Here is a 27,385-nt window from a genome sequence, read left to right on the forward strand (position 1 = left end):
CACATCGACCCGCCGAAGAGCAACCCACCCAGACCCATTCCCCTACATTTACCCCTTCACCTAACACTATGGGCAATTTAGCATGGCCAATTCACCTAACCCGCACATTTTTGGATTGTGGGAGAAAACCGAAGCACCTGGAGGAAACCCACCCAGGCACAGGGAGAATGTGCAAACTCCACACAGAAAGTCGTCTGAGGTGGGAATTGAACCCGGGTCTCTGGTGCTGTGAGGCAGCAGTGCTAACCACTGTGCCACCGTGCCGCTCATAGTGATTTCGTTCAGAAATTGTCTAGCTGAAAGAAGACAGAGGGTGGTGGTTAATGGGAATTGTTCATCCTGGAGCTCAGTTACTCGTGGTATGTCGGAAGGATCTGTTTTGGGGCCATTGCTGTTTGTCATTTTTATAAATGATCTGGATGTAGGCATAGAAGGATGGGTTGGTAAATTTGTGGATGACACTGAGGTAAGCAGTGTTGTGCCGAAGGAGGTTGTGGGTTACAGAGGGACATAAATAAGATGCAGAGCCGGGCTGAGAAGTGGCAAATGGAGTTTAATGCAGAAAAGTGTGAGGTAGTGTACTTCGGAAGAAGTAACATGAATGGAGCGTACTGGGCTAATGGTAAGATTCTTGATTTGGAGATGCCGGTGTTGGACTGGGGTGTTCAAAGTTAAAAATCACACAACACCAGGTTATAGTCCAACAGGTTTAATTGGAAGCACACTAGCTTTCGGAGTGACGCTCCTTCATCAGCTGATAGTGGAGGGATAGTAAAATTCTTGGCAGTGTAGATGAACCAAGAGATCTCGGTATCCAGGTACATAAATCCCTGAAAGTTGTCACCCATGTTGATAGGGGTGTTAAGGAGGCATATGGTGTGTTGGTGTTTATTAGTAGGTAATTGAGTTTCAAGCTCATGCTTCAACTGTACAAGACACTGGTAAGGCCACACCTGGAGTATTGCATTACCGCATTATAGGAAGGATGAGGAAGCTTAGGAAAGGGTTCAGATGACATTCGCTAGGATGTTGCCTGATATGGAGGGAAGGTCTTACGAGGAAAGGCTGAGGGAACGGAGGCTGCTTTCATTGGAAAGAAGAAGGTTGAGAGGTGACTTAATCAAGACGTATAAGATAATCAGAGGGTTAGATAGGGTGGATAGTGAGAGCCTTTTTCCTCGGAAGGTGAAGGCTAACATGAAGGGACATAGCTTTAAATTGAGGGGTGATAGATTTAGGACAGATGTCAGGGGTAGTTTCTTTACTCAGAGAGTAGTAGGGGCGTGGAACGGCCTGCCTGCAACAGTAGTAGACTCACAGACGTTAAAGGCATTTAAGTGGGCATTGGACATACATTTGGATAACAATAGAATGGCGTAGGTTAGATGGGCATCAGATTAATTTCTCAGGTTGGCGCAACATCGAAGGCCGAAGGTGATATGTAAATCAAGGGTACAGAAAGCTTAGAAACCTGATACTACACAAAAGATTCAGGTTTTATTTATTCATTCTGTATTCAACAGAAATTATGCTGCCTGTACCCATGTTCCATTTATCTATCATTCCTGTATTCATTTACCTATATTGACTTCCAGTCTGACATAAGTGCAGTGTTAAAACATTTGTCCTCGTTTTCAAATCCCTTTATGGTCTCCAACTTCCTCTTGTCCAACAAATCTGGGATCACCACACCCCTACAAATCTGGCCTCTTGACTATCTCTAATTTTAATTACTCCATCATTGACAGCCATGTATTCAGACATAAGTTCTGGAATTCCGTTCCCAAACCTGTTCCTAGTATGGATTTATGATTCAGTGCCAAACTCTGTTCAATAAGGCTCCTATGGAGTAGCTTGGGATTACTATTAGCCTACTGGTGCAATGTCAATGAAAACTGTTGTTGGTTCTGCAAGAATACTTGAACAGTGTCAGATTTCCATTTATTAAAAACATTACAATACTAAGGCGTTATATTATGGAATTTACATTCTTAATGTTACCTTTCTCTGATACAGCTACAGATCCCACAACCACCAGGTCCACATGAATGTTTGCATCAAGTCCAATCGGTACGCTGAAATCTTTCACACCCTGGGGTAGAAGAGATCAAAGTTTCATATCGCACAGAGAAGAGAGAGGTGTTTGCTTGCCAAGCATGCAAATATAAAATGTACAAAAGGCAATACATTAATCATGGGTAACGTTAATCTTCATCTGAACTGGGAAAGTCAAATTGTTGGAGATAGCCAAAGAAGAACTCAGAACTCAGAGATAGCCAAAGAATTCTTAGTTTCTGGAAAAGTTCCAAAGGATTGGAGAACTGCCAATGTAACACCTATTCAAAAAGGTGAGAGTAAAAGCAGGTAATTATAGCTTACTCCTATTACTGCAAAGATGTCAAACCATAAGATAAAGAAAGCCACCCAATTTTTTCTAACGATTTTCAACTTGTACTCATTGGGATATTTCCCAAGAATACAAGTTCAAGCTGAAAACCAATATTTATTATGTATAAGAGGAGAATGATATTTAGTTGGCAGTGAACTGTGATTGGTAGAGGTATTGCCCTAGAGAATACACTCATTAATGCTGTTTGACATGAAACAGCCTGGTTTTGTTAAATTTTAAATCAAAACAAATTTTAGATTTATTTTCATTTGGGGAGAAAGTGAGGGCTGCAGATGCTGGAGATCAGAGCTGAAAATGTGTTGCTGGAAAAGCGCAGCAGGTCAGGCAGCATCCAAGGAACAGGAGAATCGACGTTTTGGGCATAAGGGCTTATGCCCGAAACGTCGATTCTCCTGTTCCTTGGATGCTGCCTGACCTGCTGCCCTTTTCCAGCAACACATTTTCAGCATTTATTTTCATTTGTCAAGGAGATGATTAGCCTGAGAGATAAAGCAGTGAATGGCTGTCACCTATTTTGCTGTGTTGGCGCTGAAAACCAAGCAAGTCCCTACGGTAGTCACTTTCGTCCTGAAATATGCCAAACCTACCTTAGATTACCCAGTAAATATCAGCAACAGTTGAAGTCCACTGCTTCAAACTGCTATCATGCAATAGCAACGCAAGTGGTGCTTTTCCACTGACAGGATGCTGACCTCAAGCCAAAAGACATCTGCACATCACATAAATGAGTAATTGGTAGCTGAATTTAAAGTCGATGTGATGCTAGATATGTAGGCTGTGGGCTCCAAAGACTGGTGGATTATATCAAAAAACATGCCCCTTTGGCTGTCACAATAACCAAAGAAATGATCATACCTAATTAGTCTGGGATTGTAACACTGTGTCTAACATTAGGTATGAATCTGCAACTGGACAACATTTGCTAGATAATAGAACATAGAACATAGAAGAATACAGCGCAGTACAGGCCCTTTGGCCCTCGATGTTGCACCGATCCAAGCCCACCTAACCTATACTAACCCACTATCCTCCATATACCTATCCAATGCCCGCTTAAATGCCCATAAAGAGGGAGAGTCCACCACTGCTACTGGCAGGGCATTCCATGAACTTACGACTCGCTGAGTGAAGAACCTACCCCTAACTTCAGTCCTATATCTACCCCCCCTTAATTTAAAGCTATGCCCCCTTGTAATACCCGACTCCATACGCGGAAAAAGGTTCACACTGTCAACCCTATCTAACCCCCTAATCATCTTGTACACCTCAATCAAGTCACCCCTAAACCTTCTTTTCTCTAATGAAAACAGCCCCAAGTGTCTCAGTCTTTCCTCATACGATCTTCCTTCCATACCAGGCAACATCCTGGTAAACCTCCTCTGCACCCGTTCCAGTGCCTCCACATCCTTCCTATAGTATGGCGACCAAAACTGCACACAATATTCCAGATGCGGCCGCACCAGAGTCTTATACAACTGCATCATGACCTCAGGACTCCGGAACTCAATTCCTCTACCAATAAAAGCCAGTACGCCATATGCCTTCCTCACCGCACTATTTACCTGGGTGGCAACTTTCAGAGATCTGTGTACATGGACACCAAGATCCCTCTGCTCATCCACACTACCAAGTATCCGACCATTAGCCCAGTACCCCATCTTTTTGTTATTCTTCCCAAAGTGAATCACCTCACACTTAGCTACATTGAATTCCATTTGCCACCTTCCTGCTGTAACCTGCCACATCCTTCCTCACTGTCAACAACTCCTCCGACTTTCGTATCATCCGCAAACTTGCTCACCCAACCTTCTAACCCCTCTTCCAGGTCATTTATAAAAATGACAAACAGCAATGGTCCCAAAACAGATCCTTGCGGAACACCGCTAGTGACGGCACTCCATGAAGAAACTTTGCCATCAACTACTACCCTCTGTCTTCTTCCATCCAGCCAATTCCTAATCCAAACCTCCAACTCACCCTCAATGCCATATCTCATTATTTTCTGCAGTAGCCTACCATGGGGAACCTTATCAAACGCCTTACTAAAATCCATATATACCACATCTACCGCTTTCCCCTCATCAACCTCCTTCGTCACCTTTTCAAAGAATTCAATAAGGTTTGTGAGGCACGACCTGCCCTTCACAAAACCATGCTGACTATCCTTGATCACATTATTCCTATCCAGATGTGCATAAATCCTATCCCTTACAATTCTCTCTAAGACTTTGCCCACAACAGAAGTGAGACTCACCGGCCTATAGTTACTAGGGTTATCCCTACTCCCCTTTTTGAACAAGGGAACCACATTTGCTATCCTCCAGTCTTCTGGCACTACTCCTGTAGACAAAGAGGACATAAAAATCAAGGCCAATGGCTCTGCAATCTCCTCCTTTGCTTCCCAGAGAATCCTAGGATAAATGCCATCAGGCCCAGGGGACTTATCTATTTTCACCTTTTCCAGGATTTCCAACACCTCTTCTCTACATACCTCAAAGCCATCCATTCTACTTATTTGTGACTCAGTATTCACATCGACGACAATGCCCTGTTCCTGAGTAAATACTGAAGAAAAGTATTCATTCAGTGTCTCCCCAATCTCTTCCGCCTCCACACGCAACTTCCCACTACTATCCTTGACTGGACCTATTCCTACCCTAGTCATTCTTTTATTCCTAACATACCTATAGAAAGCCTTAGGGTTTTCCCTAATCCTACCGACTAAGGACCTTTCATGTCCCCTCCTTGCTGCTCTTAGCTCTCTCTTCAGGTCCTTCCTGGCTACCCTATAACTCTCAATCGCCCCAATTGAACCTTCACGTCTCATCTTGAGATAGGCTGCCCTCTTCCATTTAACAAGGGATTCCAATTCCTTATTAAACCACGGCTCCCTCGCACGACCCTTTCCTCCCTGCCTGACAGGTACATAATTATCAAGGACACTCAATAGTTGCTCCTTGAACAAGCTCCACATATCATTTACACTCTTGCCTTGGAGTCTACTTTTCCAAGCCACACATCCTAAGTCATGCCTCACCGCATCATAATTTCCCTGACCCCAGCTATAACTCTTGCCCTGTAGTACACACTTATCCCTCTCCATCACGAGAGTAAAAATCACCGAATTATGGTCACTATCCCCAAAGTGCTCACCTACCTCTAATTCTAACACCTGGCCTGGTTCGTTACCCAGAACCAAATCCAGTATGGCCTCACCTCTTGTTGGCCTGTCTACATATTGTGTCAGGAAACTCTCCTGCACACATTCAACAAACACTGACCCATCTAATGAACTTGAGCTATAGCTTTCCCAATCAATATCAGGAAAGTTAAAGTCCCCCATAACAACCACCCTATTACTGTCACTCATCTCCTGAATCACCTTCCCTATCCTTTCTTCAATGATTCTAGGACTATTAGGAGGCCTGTAAAAGACTCCTAACAGGGTGACCTCACCTTTCCTATTCCTAACCTCAGCCCAAACTACCTCAGATGGCAAGTCCTCATCCATCATCCTTTCCACCACTGTAATACTATCTTTGACAAGCAATGCCACACCTCCCCCTCTTTTACCCCCACCTCTGACCCTACTAAAACATTTAAATCCTGGAACCTGCAACAGCCAATCCTGTCCCTGTTCTAGCCATGTCTCCGTAATAGCCACAACATCGAAGTCCCAGGTACCAACCCACGCTGCAAGTTCACCTACCTTATTTCGTATACTTCTTGCATTGAAGTATACACACTTCAAGCCACTTTCCTGTTTACAGACACCCTCCTTGGAAATTGATGCCATGTTCCTAACCTCCCTACACTCCAGGCCCTGCACCCTGAAGCTACAATCTGGGTTCCCATGCCCCTGCAGAGTTAGTTTAAACCCCCCCCCAAGAGCACTAGCAAACCTCCCCCCAAGGATACTGGTGCCCCTCAGGTTCAGGTGTAGCTGAACGTGTAAAGAATTATGCTGACAACCAATTTAGGATCATCAGTCAGACTCAGTATGTGGATTGAAAGCCACATATATTAATTAAAGGGTCATGTCAGACAGAATAATCATGTCCGGGCACTGTTCCTGTTTCAACACAACAAATTAGGGTGCAGCCATTCACTGGTTGTTTTGCCAGGGCCTGATAAATAAGTCAGCTTGCTTGGCTTAATAGTTTGCAAAACAAGGCTGTTTTAACCATCAATAAACATCACTGGGTAAATCCTCCATAGCAATGCTTCTGTGAATCACCACTGTCCTCTTCCCTCAAATTTATATTCTCGCAAAGTGTCCTGATGAGTGCAAGCTTTGGCAAGATGTAGTCCGTTTTCAGCAATACATTAGCTTTAAAACACATTAGCCTCTATTCTAATAGCCCCAAATTAACAGCTTTTCATAGTCAATATTTTTCAAATCTCCTGGTTAAGGTTTGTTAATTTTATATTTAAATGTTCGCGAACAAAATTAAATACCTGATTTCTATAATCTTATCCAACATTTTATAACTGTATCTCTACCATTTCATATTCTAAGCCACTACATTATGGGCTCTGTTTATCCTTTTCTCAGCTAATAATAATTGTGCTTATATTAAACTTTGGAATTTCATCCACTTTCTGTGGAACAACATCTGTTTGCGGCACACCTCTTTCTTTTACATTTGGACTAGGAATCTCATTCTCTCAGGAATGCTGGGCTCTACAATAATTATTGTAGAGCAGCAGAATTATTGAGCTATTTTTCTGGGTTTTTTTAGCTTTCAAAATAAAGTTCATAAAAGTCTATTTATTTCAATTGCACATGAACATAAAGTGTCCAAAACAGATTTACGAAGAAAATACCTATGATTCTAAATCTTGCTTTCCTCTTAACACATTAACAACTTGCCATCAGTCTATATTGTTTCTCCAATGAACCTGGTATGGTAGCTTTCAGAGACAGGATAAAACATACATTGGACTCCAATGAAGATGGAGAACTCAAGTCTCTCACTGCTGGAATACTATGCACCTATTGCCAACTTATACGATCAATCTAATTTTGCCCCTGGAAGAAAAGTCAGCATTTAATGTGAGAAATTAATTTGTGAACTTTTTTTAAAGATCTTAATAAATAAGGTAGTGCAAGCAGTTAGCATTGGAAAGATGTAAAATATGTACTGAAATAAAGTCTGATTCAATATTGACGCTGAAACTTATGTTACAGTCACATAAAGCTGATTTTAGTCTCCAAAACAGCAATTGCTGGCAAAGCTCAGCAAGTCTGGCAATACCTATCGAGAGAAATCAAAATTAACGTTTCAGTTCTGAGGAAGGATCACTGGATCTGAAACAACACTGATTTCTCTCCTCAGATGCTGCCAGACCTGCTGAGCTTTTCCAGCAATTTCTGCTTTTGGTTCGGATTTCCAGCATCTACAGATCTTTTGGATTTTCTCTGCAGACCCTGTTTGGAATAGCGAGCTTAGCTCGGGGTACAGCACCTCAGGGAAAACAAATTCACCTTGGGTGAGGTGCAGCTTAGAATCAAGACTATAACCAGCTGGGTATTTTCACCACTTTCTTTACTTGTTTATGACTTCCAAATTAGCAGTATTTGGCCTTTGTAAACTATGATTAGGTTATCTTGCTTTGTTCAGTATTAAGGGGTGATCTACATGAGATGTTTAAGATGACTAAAAAATGGATAGGGCAGACAGAACTATCTTTTCTGCTGGGAAGATCAGAACAAAGGATGTTAACTCTAAAGTTAGAAGTAAACTAATTAAGGGTAGCGTCAGGAGGCATTTCTTCACAGTGTAGTAGAAATCTGCAACTATCTCCTCCAAAAGGCTGTTGAGAATGAAAGCTAATTAATAATTTCAAAACTAAGACTGATTGATCTTTGCTAGGTTAACAGCATAACAGCTTACAGATCAAAGCTAGGTAGATGCAGTTACAATACAGATCAGCTACAGACTAACAGAATGGCAGAATTTGCTTAAGTAGCTAGTTAGAGAAAGTGATGACTGCAGATGCTGGAGATCAGAGTCAAAAAATGTAGTGCTGGAAAAGCACAGCCAATCAAGCAGCATCCAAGGAGCAGGAGAGTCGATGTTTCGAGCATGAGCTCTTCATCAGGAGCTAGTTGATTGATTCCTGTTATAACTTTCCTTTAAGACCCAATGGGATGAACAAGGATTTTTTAAAAATCTAGCTGTAACTTTTGAAAACGACTTGCTCAATTAATGGATCACTGATAATTTTTTTTTAAAGTGACAATGACTACAAATAAAAGGCCTTTTTAAATGATTCTCCCACAACCCCAACCCCAAAAGAACACATCTAAAAGCTTTATAGTGTTTGTAGTCTCCACACAGTGAACTGAATTTTAATTAACTTCTTGCAGTATTAAAGAGAAGTCTTTCATTGGTTAGATATAATGGTTAAAGACCAGGACATTTTCTCCATAATTTAGTTTCTGTTTGAAAACAGCATTGACGCAAATACTCTTACACACAATATTCCAGCCTGCAAGAGCCTTTTGAGCCTAATTTTCCTCCTGCTGGAAGTTGGTGGAATGTGCATGAAACATTCATAATCTTGGAGAAGACTGAAAGGTTGAATGAATGCAGTGCTCTCATTTACCCCATACTGGACAGGAAGATTCTACAATGAGTATTGGTCGAGACTCAGAGAGTTACTACAAGTGGCCTCTGCAATCCTGTGTTACTCTGGAGGAAATTAGTCAGGATTTTAAGTGAAATTTTCATGGTTCCATGAGAGACTCTCAGTGATCTTTCTGAATTTGGGGTATCACTGGTAGAGACTACCTGTCTAACAGAAGCTGTAGTGCAGTAGTGTATCTGCATACTTAACTGCACATTTGTTAGTTTACAGGGAAATCATCCCAGTAACAGTCCCCACCCAGGGTCAAGTCTGGCATTTGTCTGGAAGCATCTTGTGGCAGCTTGTGGGGGGAAAGAAGGACCCATGAGGCTTCCTACACCAACACCAGCCCAACACAAGAGCACCTTTAATCAGTAGGTCTGGGTTTTGTTTTGTCCAAAACAGATCAAAACCTTTCCACAGGCTGGCTCAAGTTTTGAGTTCTCTGCAATAAGTTGGAACATTTTCTCTTTGTCCACCCTGTCTAATTGCTTCATAAACTTTCAAGACATCTATTAACTCACCGCTCAGACGACTCTTTTCGAGAGATGAAACAGCCCCATTCTTCTCAGCCAGTCTTTCCTGACGGGTCATAATCCATCAGCTTTACTATTTTCCATGTCAATCATTTTGCACTTTCCCAATGCCTCTATCCATATGCATTTTAAATATGGGGACCGGGATTGTATTCAAAATGCACTCTAATTAAGATACTAAGTAAAACTTAAACAGAATCAAAACCAGGGTTGGCACAATTGTTAATACTTATTGCTGAGTTTTAATGATGAATTGTGAAAGGGGGGTGGGAGGAAGGGGGGTTGGAAAGAGAGAGGAACTGACAGGTAGCTAATGCCCATGCAGCTCCACCCCAGCAAACTACCACAATATTGTTTGTGGGAGCAAATTGACTGCCATGTTTTCTAGATTACAACAGTGTTTTCTACTGGAATCTAGGCATATAGTCACTGGCATTATTATACCAAAACATGAGACTGTATTACTGAATCTAATCATTTGTTGTGGAGTTTTTCAATGACTCCTTCACCAGTAATTCATTATATTAAAAAGAAGTTCTTTGTTGGACCTAAAGAGTTTTGGGATATCCCAAATCAGTGAAAGATGCTGTACAGATAATGAATACAGAACATCTGTTTCATGTCCTCTGTACAAATGCAAGATTTTATACCTTGTTCTTTATTATGAGAGCTTGGACAGGAACATCCATACCAACAGCTTCATACTGAACTTTCTTTTGTTAATTTGCTTTTTTATTAACCATGATAGTGTGGAATGGAAAAAACTGGTCACCAGCATTCTAGAATGTATAGACATTCACAGCAGTACATCAAGATGGAGATGGCTCAAGTGCAAAAGTTGCTCTACATTCTCAGTGCACCTGTTTGCATGTAAATGTGTAACTGAATAAAAAATGTGCCAAAGGTTGAACATTTAACTGAAGTGAATGAAAACTATTTCAGTAACCTTCCTCATATTTTCAAAATGCTTTGTCCAAACATTTCAACAAAGTTACCCCTGTTTACAAGTTCCTCAAATTAACAGTCCTCTCAATCAGGGAAATAAAAAAATGAACTTAAATATTAACTTCTTGTCAGCTTGCTTTAAACAAAAAGATCACAGTTTCATTGAGCACACTGAGCCAGCACAAGGAGCTAACCTTTTCTAATGGAACCCTTGTCATACAGTCACCGGCATCATTATACTAAAACATGTGACCGTGTTGCTGAATCTAATCGTTTGCTGTGGATTCTCTGCACGTTTTTTCCATGTCCCCTTCTCAGTTAATTCATTTACAGTTCACATCCTGTCACAGTGGCAATTTTAAGTGGCTGGTGACCCTGTTAATGCCAGACCTATCATTACCCCTTAACTTCTTCCTCTGTTAAAGGCTTTTGTGTCCTCTCATTTATTCTCTACCAGATCTTGAATCAATGTAACTGTTGCTCCAGTTTGTGACCTGTTCCAGATCACTTGAGCTGCCAAAGTTTAACTAGCTGTTAATATTTGGAGGCCCAAACTGATTGCCATTTCCAAGCTGCTGTAATCAGTACACTAGAAAGAACACAAGGTGGTGATCTTCTACCAGCATTCTCCTCAGCGGCTGACAAGGAGAATTATTTCCAGCAGCCAATAGGCAACCTTTACAGAGTTTACCGGCCATGAAAAGTCTTTTGAATTGGGTCATCATAACATAGCATGCATTTATCGAATGAAGACATCTAATAAAAATAAAAAGTTTCAAAAAACTGAACAGGCTGACCAGAGTTTTCAGGAAGCCTCGGCTTTTGCAACAATTTGGTCATGTTTACCTAAAGTTCACAATGTTGATCGCATCCTTAGATATTGTGACAAAAATCAATACATTTGTTACTGTACTTTGTTTAGAATCCTTCAGGTACGTGCTAGATGTAGGTTTCCTCTAGGCAAAGAAAATATATGTACTTTGCAATTTTCCAGCATGTGCGATTACTAAGTTAGTCACTGAATTGAGTAACTTGTGTAGACTTCATCCGAACAGCTAGTTTTGAAACCCAATCAACACTTCCTTAATCTAGGGATTAAATGGACTACTTGCTGCCTCTACATTTTTTAGTCAGGGCAAACAAGGCTTTTCATTGTTCCTGAAACCTTTACTGTAAAATTGCAACACCTCAGCATCAAGTCATGACAATACACCAACATAGATGTGTGTGTAGAGATGTTGGTGGTGAATGAAGAAATATTGTGGGGGTTCCTGGGGTATACCACGGCACACGAAATCGCTTGTCCTGTCTAGAATCTAGCAGAGAGTTGCTTAAAACGTGGAAAGGAGTAGTTGTTGTTTTATAAAAGTGAAAGACTCTGAAGTATTAATCCAACCACTGTGATTCTACGAACACATATGGATTTGTGGAGAGAACAGTTTTGGAACTTGAAGAAGTAAGACCTAACATCCAGGTCCTCCTCCTGTCTTTTGAAACAATGTTGATGTAACCTGTAACTACTTGACAATGAGCCGTTAGGGAGATCCTATTCAATACAAGAACATCTTTTCATTAGAGCCGTGAGTGGTTTCCTTTTACCACAAGCTGACCCTGTCAATGGCTGCACTGAAAGAAGATGGTGGCAGCAAACCTACAATATGGTGAGGTGAGATGCAGCCTCCGTTTAGCCGCACATACAGCATTTGCTGCTGATGTACCCACCTGAGCAGTAGAACACACACGTACTATCTCCTTCGAGGCCCCAGGGGGTGGGATGATTTTGTTGAATAGTCCAGTCCTGAGCCGAGGAGTTGGAACCAACAATGTCTTTCTGGCCTAAAGTAGGAAATGGTATACAAGTTATATTCTGACAACATCTTGTTACACCGCTGTATAAAGCGTACTGCACCCACAAAGGACAAAGTACCTTGGCACCATGCTGTAAACTCGGACTGCATCCGCGGGACATCCCACTACTCTGTTTATCTCATCTTGCAAAGCATCTTTCTTAACAACTTTGAAGGCTCCTTTCTACACAGATATTCACTGAATGGAGCATAAAAATAGTTTTTGCATTGATTACTGTATTTCTCCTCCTGAATGCATGCACTTGTACTGTACAGTACCCCAGAGATGTACAACATGTAAACAGACCTTTCAGTCCAACTCATCCATGCCGATCAGATAGCCTAACCTAATTTAGCCACATTTGCCAGTAAACTTCTTTATTTTTGTTTTCCCAGCACCCATGTTGCGTGTGTGCAGGTGTGAGACACAGTGAAAGACACAGGGTGCACGAATCTTTATTCAAATTTCCACCACCAGGAAGGAAACACCTGAGTGGCCAGTGACAAGCAGTGCCCTTCACATCAAAGGGCAGTGCTGTGTGATCAAACAGTGAAGGGGAGGGCAGGATTAAATCAAAATAGAGTTGAAGGGTGAAATAATGCACTCCACTCCCTGCGGCGCCCACCTGTCCCTGAACAACTCCAGGGTGTTGGTGGACACCGCGTGCTCCTTTTCCAGAGACACCCGAGCTCTAAGTAACCTTCTTTATTTAATCAAATGACAATTGCTAATTTATTGGCCTAATTAGTGTATGTCAGTGAGTCATTTAACCAGCAATGCAGTACGCTGAACTTCCCCTTGCCCAAGATTCAGATTTACCTTCCAGAAAGGGTCATTGGACAGTGATCAGAAGAAATATGTGCATAACTGAATGCAAGAGGTCTTATTTGTCCATTTTAAAAGGCTCACTTGTCTAATATTGTGTTGAAAAGGAAACTGCTACTTATCAGTTTTAAAAAAAGAAAGTGCAGAAACAAAGTAGTTATGAATATGGACTAAACTCAAAGAATAATCCATTTTAATCACTCAAAATTACATCCAAATGTTTACCTCAATGTTACTATTTATTTAGACATCAATGTCCTGAAGCTTGTAGCTCCAATGGACAGAAATAACAGATTACAAGTCAGCTGTGGGTCAGTTTGCCATTACTTTGAAACGCATGTTTGTATTTGAAGCTTCTCTCATAGAGATCTCTTCCAGCAGAAAACCGTCAGCAAAACTGACAGGTTTCCTGAGAAAGAAAGCAAGATAAATTGGGGATTATGAGAAGCCTTCGATCAGCTTCTCATTCCACCATTTCTCATGGTTGAAGGATGCAAGTCTTATACCTCCACTATTTTACTTGTCAGAAAATTGCAGCCAGCTGTGCATGTGTCGCTGATTTGGAGAAACAATGGTAACCATATTCTTTAATTATGTGTTTGTACATTTGTTCATTTGTGCCTAGGATTGTAGATCTGTACGTGGATAAACTACTGAGAGTGTGGCTGTGTGCGTGCATGCTTGTGCAACAGTGGCATTCTGAGTCAGTGAGTATGTTGGTGTGTGCAGTAGCAAATGTAGTTGTGAGTCCATTAAGAGGAAATACAAATCCAAACAAGGCAAAATACTGAAGTGACTAAACAGTACAGCACTGGATCCTCACTGTATGTCACAGAAAGGGTAGGTGGTGTTGGAACAGGTAGGTGTGTGAGATGCTCAGGTTGCAACATGGTCCTTCCACTGTTTAAGCTTGGTCTTCTCCTGACGCTTGAAACCATTGTGGAAGCTTTTTCACCAGTTTGGATGGGTCTTAAACCTGAGATTACAAGTGTTAGGTTGGGATGTTACATTTTTTGAGTTGGCTGTGAGAACATCCAAAAACATTTCTGTTGATCTCTGGTCATCACTTGTTACGATGAAGCTCAGGGTAGAGAGCTCATTTTAGAAGTCTCACATTAGGAACGTGGATGAGACAGTTCAGTTGATTGTCCAAGTACAGTGCCTCAATAATGGGGATACTGGCTTGAGAGAGGACACTGAAATTGGAATGCCTATGTTGCTAGTGGACTTGCAGGATTTTGTGAAGGCAACACTAGCAATATTTCTCAAGAGAGCTCGGGAAGTGATTGCTGGGCCTCTTACTGAGATATCTTCGATAGTCACAGGTGAGGTGCTGGAAGACTGGAGGTTGGCTAACGTGGTGCCACTGTTTAAGAAAGGCGGTAAAGACAAGTCAGGGAACTATAGACCAGTGAGCCTGACGTCGGTGGTGGGCAAGTTGTTGGAGGGAATCCTGAGGGACCGGATGTACATGTATTTGGAAAGGCAAGGACTGATTAGGGATAGTCAACATGGCTTTGTGCGTGGGAAATCATGTCTCACAAATAATTCTATCTGTGGCATTTACTCTACATTGCCAATGTCTCAGGTTACTGCAGGAGGGCTGGTAATACATCTACACTGCAGACCATGAGCTTGCTGCAGGATTTGAAGTCCAGGTCTTTACGCCTTTCTTCATCAGACAGCTGAAGGCAGTGCTGGCATGAGGCACTGAGTTCATCCTCAATATCTCCCCTCACAGAGAGGAAGCTCCAAGGTTCCGAAAATTGATTCACATCGTCCAGTGGCTCACCTTGGATCTTGATAGACCAGAGGTGCAGTGTTATAGGTCTGGAGCAAGCTGGTAGATAATCATTGTGTCCTGGATGTTTAGCCGAAGGCCCATTAACTCAGACATCTCCATGAATGCACTGACGTTAGTTTGGAGCTCAGCCTCAGAGTGTGTGCACTCAGGAGTGGTGTCTGCATATTGTAGCCTGATGACAGAAGGTGGGCTGTTCTCACTCCTGGATTGATGTGGTGTAGGTTGAGCAAAATCCCATTTGTCTTGGAGAAGAGATCCATTCCAGCATGAAGCTACCTGAAGTTGCATATAGAGGGAAATAGAGAAGAACACTGGTGCAATGACATAGTTTGCACTCGTACTAGGTGTACAGCAGATGCAATGGTGAGCACAGTTTGAAAGTTATTGTGCACAAGCACAGGGTGGTGATAAAATTTCTGCAGGTAGCCAAGACTGCCACTTCCAACGAGAGCACTGCAGCCTGCTAATCCATGCAGCAAGGTGGCTCAGTGGTTAGCCCTGCTGCCTCACTGACTGTGCAGTTTGCACGTTCTCCCTGTGTCTGCAAGGGTTTCCTCTGGGTGCTCCAGTTTCCTCTCATAGCCCAAAGATTTGCAGGTCAGGTGGATTGACTGTGCTAAATTGTCCCACAGTGGCCACAGATCTGCAGGCCAGGTGGATTAGCCATGGGAAATGCAGGCTTACGGGGATAGGGTAGAAGGTTGGGTCTGGGTGGGATGCTTTTCGGAGGTTCAGTGTGGATTGGATGGGCTGAATGGCCTGTTTCCATACTGTAGGGATTCTATTAGTGTAATCACACTGTCCATTCTGGTAACATGAGATCAGGAAAGAACAGCAAGTTCACACCCAGTTTAACCTTAAAATTATTGCAATTGTAGAGCCGACAAATAATTGTGTAGCCACTAGAAAACTCAAGATATCAGCAAAGAACATTTTGAGATTGGCAGCAGCTCCTTGCACAGATGAGGCAAATGCCTCAGAATAGATGAGCAAACCAAGGAAAGTCTAGCACCTGACCACAACTAGAAGACAAAGGTGTACGACATAGTAATGGAAACCACCAGGATAGACTCTCTAGCATCTATCCAAATCTTTGCCCTGAAACAAGCAATAAACTAAAGTACTGCAGATTTCAAAGCCAGCCGCAGGAGAAACAGTTCTGTGCTGTGACAGAAGACCAAGATTTCATAGTGTCTCCTAGAGAACTTGTTGATTGGCTTATTGGATTTCACTGGCTGATAATCAAACATCAACAAAGGAATGAATAAAGAATGCCTGAATTTGGAAGATGGCCGCCATGAATCTTGACAGACCCGTTAGTCAAACAATGAGCAAAGTTGCAGACAAAAGGTTCAGCGAAAACAGCAGCAAATGAAAAGAATAAACTCACTGTTTGGTGTCACATATGGTGACTGGTCAAAGCTTATGCTGATGGTAATATTCAAGAGAATAACTCTTTGAAAACAGCAATTTACTTAGGATGTAGTAACTCACATGCACGGTAAGAGATGGATCAATGATGGAGAATTGCGAATATGGCTGAGGAAAGTTTGGCGCTCACCATCACGAGGATTAACAGAAATGTGTTCTCATTGGGAAATGTTCACACATTGCAATGATGTTGTCGCTGAAGTTAGATCGCAAAATGATTAAATGATCATGATTCCCATTAGTCTGAGCAGCCTTGTTCAATTACTGGACAGCTGTCTAAACAAGCACGAGGGAAAAAAATAGAATGACTTGATAATCAGAGCAAAGGAGATTTTCACTATAGCAAGCAGCTTTTTCTAATTCATTCATGAGATGTGAGTTTTACAGGCTAGCCTTTTATCACATTTCAGAGTCACCCACATTGCTGAGTGCCTGGAGTCGCATGTCGGTTACAGCATGTAAATATGACAGAGTTCCTTCCCAAAACAACATTCATGAACCAGATGGGTTTTTTACAAAAATCAACAGTAGTTGCATGGTCATCATTTGGCAGGCTTTAGTTCCAGATTTTTTATTGAATTCAGAATGTGCTTTGATGGGATTTGAACCTATGGCCCGAGGGCATAAGCATGGGTTTCTGGATCACCAGTGCAGTGACATTACCACTGTACCACAATCTCCTCACATAGGTCCCAATGTTAACAATCCTATACAGATGGGTTGTGTAGGTCTCAGATGAAATCAGATTAGAGACTGACATCAAATCATTCAATAAATGTGAGGCAGCACTTGGTGGCGCAGCAGATTATTTGTGGAATAGTATGACCCATGATGATGTTAATACTGATGAAGATGATGATGATGATGATGATACAATTCAAGAATCAAATTGAAAGGAGTTAATTTGGTTCTGAAAATGAAAAGGATTTGTGGATTCTAATTTACATTTAGTGCATGGTCTGCTGCTCAGTGGTCTTATATTATAATATATAATTTTATGCAGATTAGATTACTTACAGTGTGGAAACAGGCCCTTCGGCCCAACAAGTCCACACTCTCCGAAGAGCAACCCACCCAGACCCATTCTCCTACATTTACCCCTTCACTTAACACTACGGGCAATTTAGCATGGCCAATTCACCTAACCAGCACATCTTTGGACTGTGGGAGGAAACTGGAGGACCCGGAGGGAACTCCGCACAGACACGGGGAGAATGTGCAAACTCCACACAGACAGTTGCCTGAGGCGGGAATTGACCGCGGGTCTCTGGCGCTGTGAGGCAGCAGTGCGAACCACTGTGCCACCGTGCCGCCCATGTATTGCCTTTTGTTGATCAATTTGATAAGTTGTTTTGAATTTAGTGTACATAGATTAATGTCTGAGTCCATGGAGATTAAAATTGATTTATCAATAAAAATGTAAGAATAAGAACACGCCTGACTCCTTCTCTACTAATTTCGGGAATGGGTTTGATGGGAACAATGTCATTGACATAACTCTGACAAAGCTACCTGTGGTGTAATACTCGACATCACTCTACCTTTGGATGAAAAATTTAAGTTTAGAAAACTAAGTAATACACAACAGTACATACTTATTTAAAAGGGATTAAGCAAGACTGAAAGGATTCAGATGCATCACCCTATATGCGACTTGTTCTTCAAGAAGCAATGGGAAACATCACTGGCAAACCATTAACACATTTAGAGCTGGGCTGAGAAATGGCAGATGGCGTTCAACCTGGATAAATGCAAAGTGATGCCTTTTGGAAGGTCAAACTTGAACGCTGAATATAGGATTAAAGACAGGATTCTTGGCAGTGTGGAGGAACAGAGGGATCTAGGTGTGTAAGTACATAGATCCCTTAAAGTTGCCACACAAGTGGATAGGGTTGTTAAGAAAGCATATGGTGTTTTGGCTTTCATTAACAGGGGGAGCGAGTTTAAGAGCCGCGAGATTTTGCTACAGCTCTACAAGTCCCTGGTGAGACCACACTTGGAATATTGTGTCCAGTTCTGGCCGCCCCACTATAGGAAAGATACAGAAGCTTTGGAGAGGGTGCAAAGAAGGTTTACCAGGATGCTGCCTGGACTGGAGGGCTTGCCTTATGAAGAAAGGGGGGGGGATTAGAATGGTGCTGGAAAAGCACAGCAGTTCAGGCAGCATCCGAGGAGCAGGGAAATCGATGTTTCGGGCAAAAGCCCTTCATCAGGAATACAGGCAGAGTGCCTGAAGGGTGGAGAGATCAGGTTGAATAAGCTTGGACTTTTCTCTCTGGAGAGAAGGAGGAAGAGAGGAGACCTGATTGAGGTGTATAAAATAATGAGTGGAATGGATAGAGTCAATAGCCAGAGACTTTTCCACAGGGCAGGATTGACTGATACGAGAAGTCATAGTTTGAAGATATTAGGAGGAAGGTATAAAGGAGATGTCAGAGGTAGGTTCTTCATGCAGAGAGTTGTGGATGCATGGATGCGTTGCCAGCGGTGGTGGTGGAAACAGAGTCATTGGAGACATTTAAGCGACTGCTGGACATGCATATGGATAGCAGTGAGTTGAGGGGTGCGTATGTTAAGTTACTATACTTGACATTAGGATTAAATCTCGGCACAACATCATGGGCCAAAGGGCCTGTTCTGTGCTGTACTTTTCTATGTTCTATGTTCTATTTTACAAGTCAATGAGCATTGAGATCAAACCACGCATATGATTACTCTGAAGGAGAGGAAGCTTCAGGAGGGTTCAAAGTTTGGTACTGACTGGTAACATCACAACCAAGATCATTTTCAACAATCTTGAATGTTTTACAAGCTACAGGCAACATAAATCAACAACACTGTGTTACCATGATGGATGAAAATGCTCTCCACTGCACTTTCATCATTGAACTACATGGTTGGAATGACTACTGCATCACGGGAAACGAGGTTGTTTAAGAGAAATTATGCACAGATTTAACTTTAGTGGAGAAATTTCAAATTATTGCACTTATAACAAAGACTTTATAATATTCTCAGGCTTCTTTGATTTACTGGATAAGCCTCTTTGATAATGCCACTTTTGATTAGATGTTTTAATGTCACTTGTATGGAGGTACATTGAAAAATGTTGTCTTATGTGCTTTACAGACAGATCATCATGTACAAGTGCATCAGGGTAACAGAACAGAGTGCAGGGGACAATGTTACAGCTGCCCAGAAGACTGACACTTTCATCTTTTGGCAGAATTTTCACCACCATAAGGCATCTGTTGAGAAGGGAGGCTGGGAAAAATACACTCTGCTAGCTCAGGATTATTTTCCCTAACGTGCTTGGAGTTGTAAGGGCTACCTACTGAAGCCAGTTGTCAGACACTGACTGGAAGTTTCAATTCATCTCTAGGCGTTCCAAGGAGTCAGGAAGCAGACTGGCTACTTGGCAGTAGACCAGAGAACTATTGCTCTAGGCTGGCTTCGAAGTACTCCCTCCTTGCCTGCCTCACTAGAGCTGCAGCCACAGGCCGTTCCTAAAGAGTCGACTGAAAACTTTGGCTACCTTTTACTTTACGAGTTGCTGGTAGTATATCAGTAACCTGCAAACATAAGGTGCCGTTCTATCAGAGCTAGAGAGCCTTCTATTTGATCTCCAGCTTTGACAGTCTGCCTGCTGTCCTTAATTTGACATCAAGTATGTCATCTGCCCACCAACTGGCAAATCCACAAGAAATCAGTGTCGGGTGACTGTATTAGACGTGGTGTATGTTACGATCCCCACTTGATCCCAGTTACACATTTCTAAACCAAACTTTGCCCTTTTGGGTCTGTGATTTATGGGAAAAGGGAGATGAGAAATAAAGAAAAATGATTAGCTTGAAAACATTTTGTATAATTCTTTCAGTGCCATATCATTCCATCATAAACAATCAAGTGGTCTTGTAACTGGCAACAAGCACAAAGACTGTCGTGCCAGGATTGGTGTATTTCATAGAGTCCATGTCAGCACCAGGGACAGCTAGTTTTGAGGACAGAGGAAACAAGAAAACTCCTCTATTATTCTAGTCTTTCCTGACTACATGTTTCTTAATGGGCCAGCTATCTCTGGCATCTGAGTCATCCACCTCAGTTACTAATGCAGCTCTCCAGTTGGATGGCAAAGTTATGATACAGCCAAGTGCAATGCCAGCAACTTTCTTTACCTCCCTTACCATAACCATGGAATTAGGCAGACATCAATGTAGTAATATCACTGAGCTCTGGAAATTGGCAGATTATGGACTGAGTTCACAAACAATCCTGCCACCCATTACTCTAATTTGCTATTTAATGCTGTTCAAGTCCCTGCTATAGTGAAGATGCTGTGAAACTTGAAATGGTGCATAAAAGATTTTAAAGGATATTGCCAGGATTAGAGGGTTTGAGCTATCAGGAGAGGCTGAATAGGCTGGGGCTGCTTCCCCTGGAGTGTCGGAGGGATGACATTATAAATGTTTGTAAAATCATGAGGGGCATGGATAGGGTGAACAGCCAAATTCTTTTACCCAAGGTAGGAAAGTCCAAAACTAGAGAGCATGGGTTTAAGGTGAGAGGGGAAAGACTTAAAGGGACCCAAGGGGAACATTTTCAGGCAGAGCGTGGTGTGTGTATGGAATTAACTGCTAGAGAAAGTGGTGGATGCTGGTACAATTGCAACATTTAAAAGGCATCTGAATGGGTACATAAATAGAAAATGTTGAAAGGCATATGTGCCAACTGATGGCAAATGTGACCAGATTAACTTAGAATATCTAGTCAGCATGGACGAATTGGGCTGAAGGGTCTGTTTCCGTGCTGTACAACACAATGATTCTATGAGTGCATTTTGCTATTCTTAGAATCCTTGTTTTTGTTTTCATGGCCAATAGACAGTAGGTGCAGGAGTAGGTCATTCTGCTCTTCGAGCCTGCACCACCATTCAATATGATCATGGCTGATCATTCCTGCCTTATCTCCATAATCCTTGATTCCACTATCCTTGAGAGCTCTATCCAACTCTTTCTTAAATGAATCCAGAGACTGGGCCTCCACTGCCCTCTGGGGCAGAGCATTCCACACAGCCTCCACTCTCTGGGTGAAGAAGTTTCTCCTCATCTCTGTTCTAAATGGTCTACCCCGTATTTTTAAGCTGTGTCCTCTGGTTGGGCACTCACCCATCAGCGGAAACATGGCCACTTTGGCTCTATTAGCATTTTACAGATTTTCAGAGTGCTATGGATAGTTCAGAGATGAGGTGGTTACTACATTACGCCTGAAGCAAATCTGTGATCATGAATTCAGGTCTTTTAGTGTAGCCAACTCTGACAAGTGGAACCAAATGGTAAGCAACCATGAGGAAGTAGCAACTGAGATCAGTATGCCCTTTGGAAAGGACAATGTGAGATGAAAGCAACTCACCATTGTGCAGTGTCAGCTGCGATTCAGTTGGCAGCAGTCTCTGCTCTGTGCAAGGAGGTTGCGGGTTCAAGTTCCACTCCAACAACTTGAGCACAAAAAGCTAGGCTAATACTCCAGTGCAGAACTAAGGGGGCGCTGCACAGTTTGTGATGCTGTATTTTGGATGAGACATGAAGTCAACAATCTGTCTTGTCCATCAGTTGTATGTAAACAATCCCATGGCACTGCTTTAACATACAAAGCAGAAGATCTCCCCAGTTCTTGCAATCAATCATCATTCCTAAAATTTGGCTCTTAACAAATTACTATATGTGAGAGCTCACTGTGCAGAAAGTGGATGCTGCATTTTGTATATTACACTGTGATTAAAAATAAAAATGTTAAAAATAAAAGTTACTGGCTGTAAAAAATGCTTTAAGACACCCTAAAACCATTTTAAAAATGCATAATATTAATGCAAGTCTTTCTTTTATCAATATATATCGACTGAGTTTGCTGTATTTCTTGCCCAGTAGTCTTTGCAACATAATAGGTGTTTGCAATTAGTGAAACAGAGAATATCAAAAGTGGTGAATTTTTGGCTCACCTCTACAATTCTTCCTTCCAAACCATACAGAAAAAAAGTATCAACAAGATCAAACTGATCCACAGTAAACTGGCAATTAACACCAGAGTTGTGATATCAGTGAGGAGAAAGTGAGGTCTGCAGATGCTGGAGATCAGAGCTGAAAATGTGTTGCTGGAAAAGCGCAGCAGGTCAGGCAGCATCCAGGGAACAGGAGAATCGACATTTCGGGCATAAGCCCTTCTTCAGGAATGAGGAAAGTTTGTCCAGCAGGCTAAGATAAAAGGTAGGGAGGAGGGACTTGGGGGAGGGGCGTCGGAAATGTGATAGGTGGAAAGAGGTCAAGGTGAGGGTGATAGGTCAGACTGGGGTGGGGACGGAGAGGTCAGGAAGAAGATTGCAGGTTAGGAAGGCGGTGCTGAATTCGATGGATTTGACTGAGACAAGGTGGGGGGAGGGGAAATGAGGAAACTGGTGAAATCCGAGTTCATCCCTTGTGGTTGGAGGGTTCCTAGGCGGAAGATGAGGCGCTCTTCCTCCAACCGTCGTTTTGTTGTGGTCTGGCGATGGAGGAGTCCAAAGACCTGCATATCCTTGGTGGAGTGCGAGGGGGAGTTGAAATGTTGAGCCACAGGGTGGTTGGGTTGGTTGGGCCGGGTGTCCCAGAGGTGTTCTCTGAAACGCTCCGCAAGTAGCCGGCCTGTCTCCCCAATATAGAGGAGGCCACATCGGGTGCAGAGGATGTAATAGATGACGTGTGTGGAGGTGCAGGTGAATCTGTGGCGGATATGGAAGTTTCCTTTGGGGCCTTGGAGGGAGGTGAGGGGGGAGGTGTGGGCGCAAGTCTTGCACCTCCTGCGGTTGCAGGGGAAGGTGCCAGGAGTGGAGGTTGGGTTGGTGGGGGGTGTGGATCTGACGAGGGAGTCACGGAGGGAGTGGTCTTTACGGAATGCTGATAGGGGAGGGGAGGGAAATATATCCTTGGTGGTGGGGTCCGTTTGGAGGTGGCGGAAATGACGGCGGATGATGCGCTGTACATGGAGATTGGTGGGGTGGTAGGTGAGGACCAGTGGGGTTCTGTCCTGGTGGCGGTTGGAGGGGCGGGGCTCAAGGGCGGAGGAGCGGGAAGTGGAAGAGATGCGGTGGAGGGCATCGTCGACCACGTCGGGGGGAGAAATTGCGGTCCTTGAAGAAGGAGGCCATCTGGGTTGTGCGGTTTTGGAACTGGTCCTCCTGGGAGTCGAAGGAATTGGGAGAATGGGATGGCGTTTTTGCAGGGGGCAGGATGGGAGGAGGTGTCGTCCAGGTAGCTGTGGGAGTCGATCGGTTTGTAGTAGATGTCCGTGTTGATTTGGTCGCCTGAGATAGAAATAGAAAGGTTTAGGAAGGGGAGGGAGGAATCTGAGACTGTCCAGGTGAATTTGAGGTCGGGGTGGAAGGTGTTGGTGAAGTGGATGAACTGTTCAACCTCCTCGTGGGAGCACGAGGCGGCGCCGATACAGTCATCGATGTAGCGGAGGAAAAGGTGGGGGGTGGGGCCAGTGTAGTTGCGGAAGATGGACTGTTCCACATATCCTACGAAGAGGCAGGCATAGCTGGGGCCCATGCGGGTGCCCATGGCTACTCCTTTCGTTTGGAGGAAGTGGGAGAATTGGAAAGAGAAGTTGTTCAGGGTGAGGACCAGTTCAGTCAGTCGAAGGAGGGTGTCAGTGGAAGGGTACTGGTCGGTACGGCGGGAAAGAAAGAAGCGGAGGGCTTTGAGTCCTTCGTGATGGGGGATGGAGGTGTACAGGGACTGAATTGTCCATGGTGAAAATAAGGCGTTGGGGACCGGGGAAGCAAAAATCATGGAGCAGGTGGAGGGCATGGGTGGTGTCCCAAACGTAGGTGGGGCGAAAATCATGGAGCAGGTGGAGGGCATGGGTGGTGTCCCGAACGTAGGTGGGGCGAAAATCATGGAGCAGGTGGAGGGCATGGGTGGTGTCCCGAACGTAGGTGGGGCGATATCAGTGGTCTACTATATAAGTGGTGGAGATGTCACAACACTGATTAGTAATTTCAGTACAGAATTATTTCCAGATCATCACCATTCTGTGCACTTTACTATCCACAATACACAAAAATAAAGCATTTTGTATTCAGAGTGTGTTGTGTTCCCAGATTAATATTCAATATCCTATCAATACCATAGTTAAGAGGACAGATTTTGCTGCTCAACTTGTAACTCACCTTTAAAATTACTTAGCAGCTTTCAAAGCTGTAATTAATTTCTGTAATACCAACACCATATTTATTGAAGTGACCTGCAAGATACGGACTGCATATTAACAAACTCCCCATTATAGTTGAGCACAATAAATTTTGCATCTGAACTGCTTCCACTTCTTTGGTTCACATGCGTTACTCCTCTTAGATTTAATAATTAAACATATTCGACATCATATTTGTCTAAACATCTAAAGGTATGAGTTTTGATATATTAAAGGCACAGCGCAACATTCTTTGGAAGATTAACTAAGTATGTTCAGTTTATACCAATGGAACTCCTCCCCAGAAAAATCTTCCAAGCCTATAAATTTATACAACATACTGTATGTGTGACATGTATCAGACAATCTACGGTCAGCTATCCTATTACAACTGGTGGACTAAGAAGTGGTCCCCTGCATTATACCCATACGTTTACTCCAGAGAGATCTTGGCACTGGGACAGCCTGGATGAGTGCCCAAGGACAAAGTAAAAATACTCCTCAAGCAACGTGGAGGAGTAAAACAGGGCTGAAAGCAGCTAGCTTGAGTTCTCCTTAAGTTCACGTTGAAACACTTCCCCTGCCTTAGCCCATTTTATTATAGGGTCAAATAACCAAGTATCCAGTCTGGCAGCAGTCAAATTGTTGACTGCAATTAATTACAGTATATGACCTCCCAAGTTGTAAGACTTTCAATGTGTCCTTCTTCAACTGTGAAAGCACAGAGTAGCCAGTTGCTACCTTTTCACATCAATTAAGCTTTTAATTACTTTAGAGAGGAAAAGTTTCACCTGATATTTTATTAAAATGCCTGAACATGAAAATAAAATGTTATTCGCTTGGTAATGTGCCAGCTGGATGGATTTCAAAGGAAGAGGGAAACTTGCAATTGACAACATATCACAAAAAGACCTCAAAAGTGTTATATACAATAAATGACTTTTAGTAAGTAGTGGCCACAAAATTTGTCTCCATCGTGCTTTCTGCACTATGAGAAGCTGGTAGGGAAGAACTTCAGCACAGAGCTAACATTTTTTTTCAAAATGGCAGAGTGGGTGTTCCAAATAAAGTGTGTACAGATCATGATGTCAGTTGTCCTGTAACACCAAGTTGATGCCCCATCAGTCATTATCTGTCTCACCCCTCTAGTTAGGAGACACTTTTAAATGTGCAGAGCTGAACATGTGCCAGATGCATGAAGGACCCCTGCTGTCAGCACTATTTTAAGGAATTGTGCCGCACAACCCGAAGCTGAGTTGCTTGTGACTACTTAGTTGCTGTTCCACAATTTCTGAAAATCCTGAAAAATCTGTGCAAAGTTGATCATATTAGCTGTCAGTAGTGCTGGATGATGTGAAGGAGTTCCGAACTTCTGAAAGATCCCTAAATACATTACTTGCTCTCAGTCATGGAAACTACTGTCACAATCCCCTTTGTGCAGGGATCCCCTTTGTGTTAGAGATATCAGAGAGAGAAAAAACAGAGTACAGAAGTCACTTACAGCAGGAGGAGAAGGAAGGCTGTAAGTGGGAAGCCTTTCTCGACCAGGGTTTTCAGACAGCACTTCTTTCAACTGTAGCTAAACCAGGAAAAATGCATTCGGGAGCTGTATTTCATGTGACTACACCACATCGTACAGGTGATCCTACAGTTTCAGAGCAGGGCAAAGCCAGTATTGCAAAACCTATCAAGGTGATGGTTAACACTGAACTTTTGCTCTAGTGGATTCCCCCAGGATGGAGCAAATGATATTGGAAACATTTTGCACTTTCTTCTCCCTGTGAAAGCGGTCTCTGATTTCATGGATTTTGCACTAAATAGAAAAAGGAGAAATATCGGTTATCTTGGTAGCTACTACTAAGCTTCTAACCTCCCATGGGGGAATGCAGCAAATATTAACACATGTTGCTTTAGTCTATGAATAACACAGGTTTCACAGTCCTCCGTGGGGTCTTCAACATCCTTGGACATCTCCAGCCACTATAACACTGACCAAAATCTGGCTCGGTGCAATTTCTCCAGAACGTCTTTATGAAGTGAAGCTGGAATGACCAGGCATTTGTCTCACATCCATAAATCATCCCTAGTCGTAAAATGCTATGAATTCTTAAAGTATGCTTACGATCAACCAGTTGACCTTTTCGTATGGCTAGGCTTTGACACACTGATTTTCCTGGTCCCTCTTCTGTACCTATTATATTTGGTTCAGCTGACAATGACTTGCTGGTCACTGTTGTTGTGGACTGAGTACACAATGCAATCTCATGAACCAGCTCAATATCATACCTCGAAAGGATGTTGATTGTTGCTCAGGATCTGGATCAAAAGAAGCCATCACAGGGAATAATGACTATCTGCCCCCAAATGACAGGTAATCACTGAGGGCAACTGCCCCAGCAAAGATTTCCAGTCAACAGGAGGGCTTTGTGAATCAATACAAAACAAACAGATGGTCAATCCATCAAAGCAACTTGAAGATACGTTCTGGGCCAGAAATTGAAATGCACCCTCAAATGTTATTCTTTCTTAATAAAATAATGATCATCAATCTCCATGTTTGCTAAATGCTTAACAATGAAAAATTCTTAAATTTGCAAAATAACTTTATCATCAATAATGATAAACCCTTTTTAAATCACTCATCCACAGTTCATCACATTTCATTTTCATGACACTATATTTATTTGACAAAAGAACAACTTGCAATGACATTTCAGTTCCACTAAAAGC

At 42.7% G+C, this 27,385-nt stretch overlaps 1 protein-coding gene across 6 annotated transcripts in view; it reads right to left on the reverse strand.

Annotated features, from left to right (window-relative positions):
- Window positions 1-27,385, reverse strand: part of mthfsd (methenyltetrahydrofolate synthetase domain containing) — a 67,258-nt gene that overhangs the window by 23,532 nt on the left and 16,341 nt on the right. For all 6 annotated transcript variants that reach the window (XM_087995732.1, XM_043706620.2, XM_087995731.1 and 3 more), the window contains 2 exons: window positions 12,247-12,360; window positions 2,002-2,092 (listed from right to left, as the gene is read on the reverse strand). In XM_087995732.1, coding sequence (XP_087851858.1) covers window positions 2,002-2,092; window positions 12,247-12,360 — 205 coding nt within the window. The remainder of the gene's footprint in view (window positions 1-2,001; window positions 2,093-12,246; window positions 12,361-27,385) is intronic.

This window comes from Chiloscyllium plagiosum, unplaced genomic scaffold, assembly GCF_037043375.1.
Source record: "Chiloscyllium plagiosum isolate Xiang-an unplaced genomic scaffold, Cpla_swu_hap1 HiC_scaffold_17, whole genome shotgun sequence".
In the NCBI taxonomy this organism is placed as follows: Eukaryota; Metazoa; Chordata; class Chondrichthyes; order Orectolobiformes; family Hemiscylliidae; genus Chiloscyllium; species Chiloscyllium plagiosum.